The sequence below is a fragment of the Apaloderma vittatum genome, unplaced genomic scaffold, assembly GCF_000703405.1.
Source record: "Apaloderma vittatum isolate BGI_N311 unplaced genomic scaffold, ASM70340v1 scaffold39434, whole genome shotgun sequence".
NCBI classification, from domain to species: Eukaryota; Metazoa; Chordata; class Aves; order Trogoniformes; family Trogonidae; genus Apaloderma; species Apaloderma vittatum.
Genome location: NW_009713929.1, coordinates 1,007 through 1,581, shown reverse-complemented (window position 1 = coordinate 1,581; position 575 = coordinate 1,007). Strand labels below are relative to the sequence as shown.

General features: G+C 59.8%; 1 protein-coding gene across 1 annotated transcript in view; it reads left to right on the top strand.

Moving 5' to 3' along the window:
- Window positions 1-5: 5 nt before the first annotated feature.
- MSS51 (MSS51 mitochondrial translational activator) overlaps window positions 6-575 on the top strand; it is a gene marked incomplete at both ends in the record, with an annotated part of 1,570 nt that continues 1,000 nt past the window's right edge. Inside the window, 2 exons of the mRNA XM_009868548.1 lie at window positions 6-124; window positions 435-571. Of these exons, the coding sequence (XP_009866850.1) occupies window positions 6-124; window positions 435-571 (256 nt within the window). The remainder of the gene's footprint in view (window positions 125-434; window positions 572-575) is intronic.

Here is a 575-nt window from a genome sequence, read left to right as displayed (position 1 = left end):
AGGAGCCAGCGGCGAGGGCACCCGACGTGGACTCACTGGGCTTCCAGGCCATGGACCGCAACGTGCCGGGGCTGTCCAATGTCATCCTCCAGAAGCTCAACATGAAGAGCTATGAGGACTACAAGTGAGTGAATGTCCCTGGGTGCTGCCACAAGGGTGGGTTTCCCCCTGGCCAGAGCACCCTGTGTGTCCCTGCAGCGGGAGCATCGGGGTCATCCCACCCTGGCTCAACCCGCAGTGGGGTGCTCTGATGGGGCTCCTGGGTGTAGCCCTCCACCACCCCATTCCCCAGCTCCCCATCCACACCCATCCCAGGTCAGGATGCTCTTGGCCGGAGCTAAAAATCCTGGTGGCTTTGGAGGGAGGATGTTGTCCCCACTGTGACAGCAAAGCAATGTGGGCTGGATCCTGCTCACCCCCTGTGATGTCTGCAGGTCTGCCATGGACGGGAGGAAGACCAGCAACGATTTTGGCATCCGGACTTACTTTGACATGTTCCAGAAGATGGAGGACACCTTCAAGTTTTGCGTTGAGTGCAAGAAGCTCCCCGATGCCCTCCCTGACCCCAACAGCCT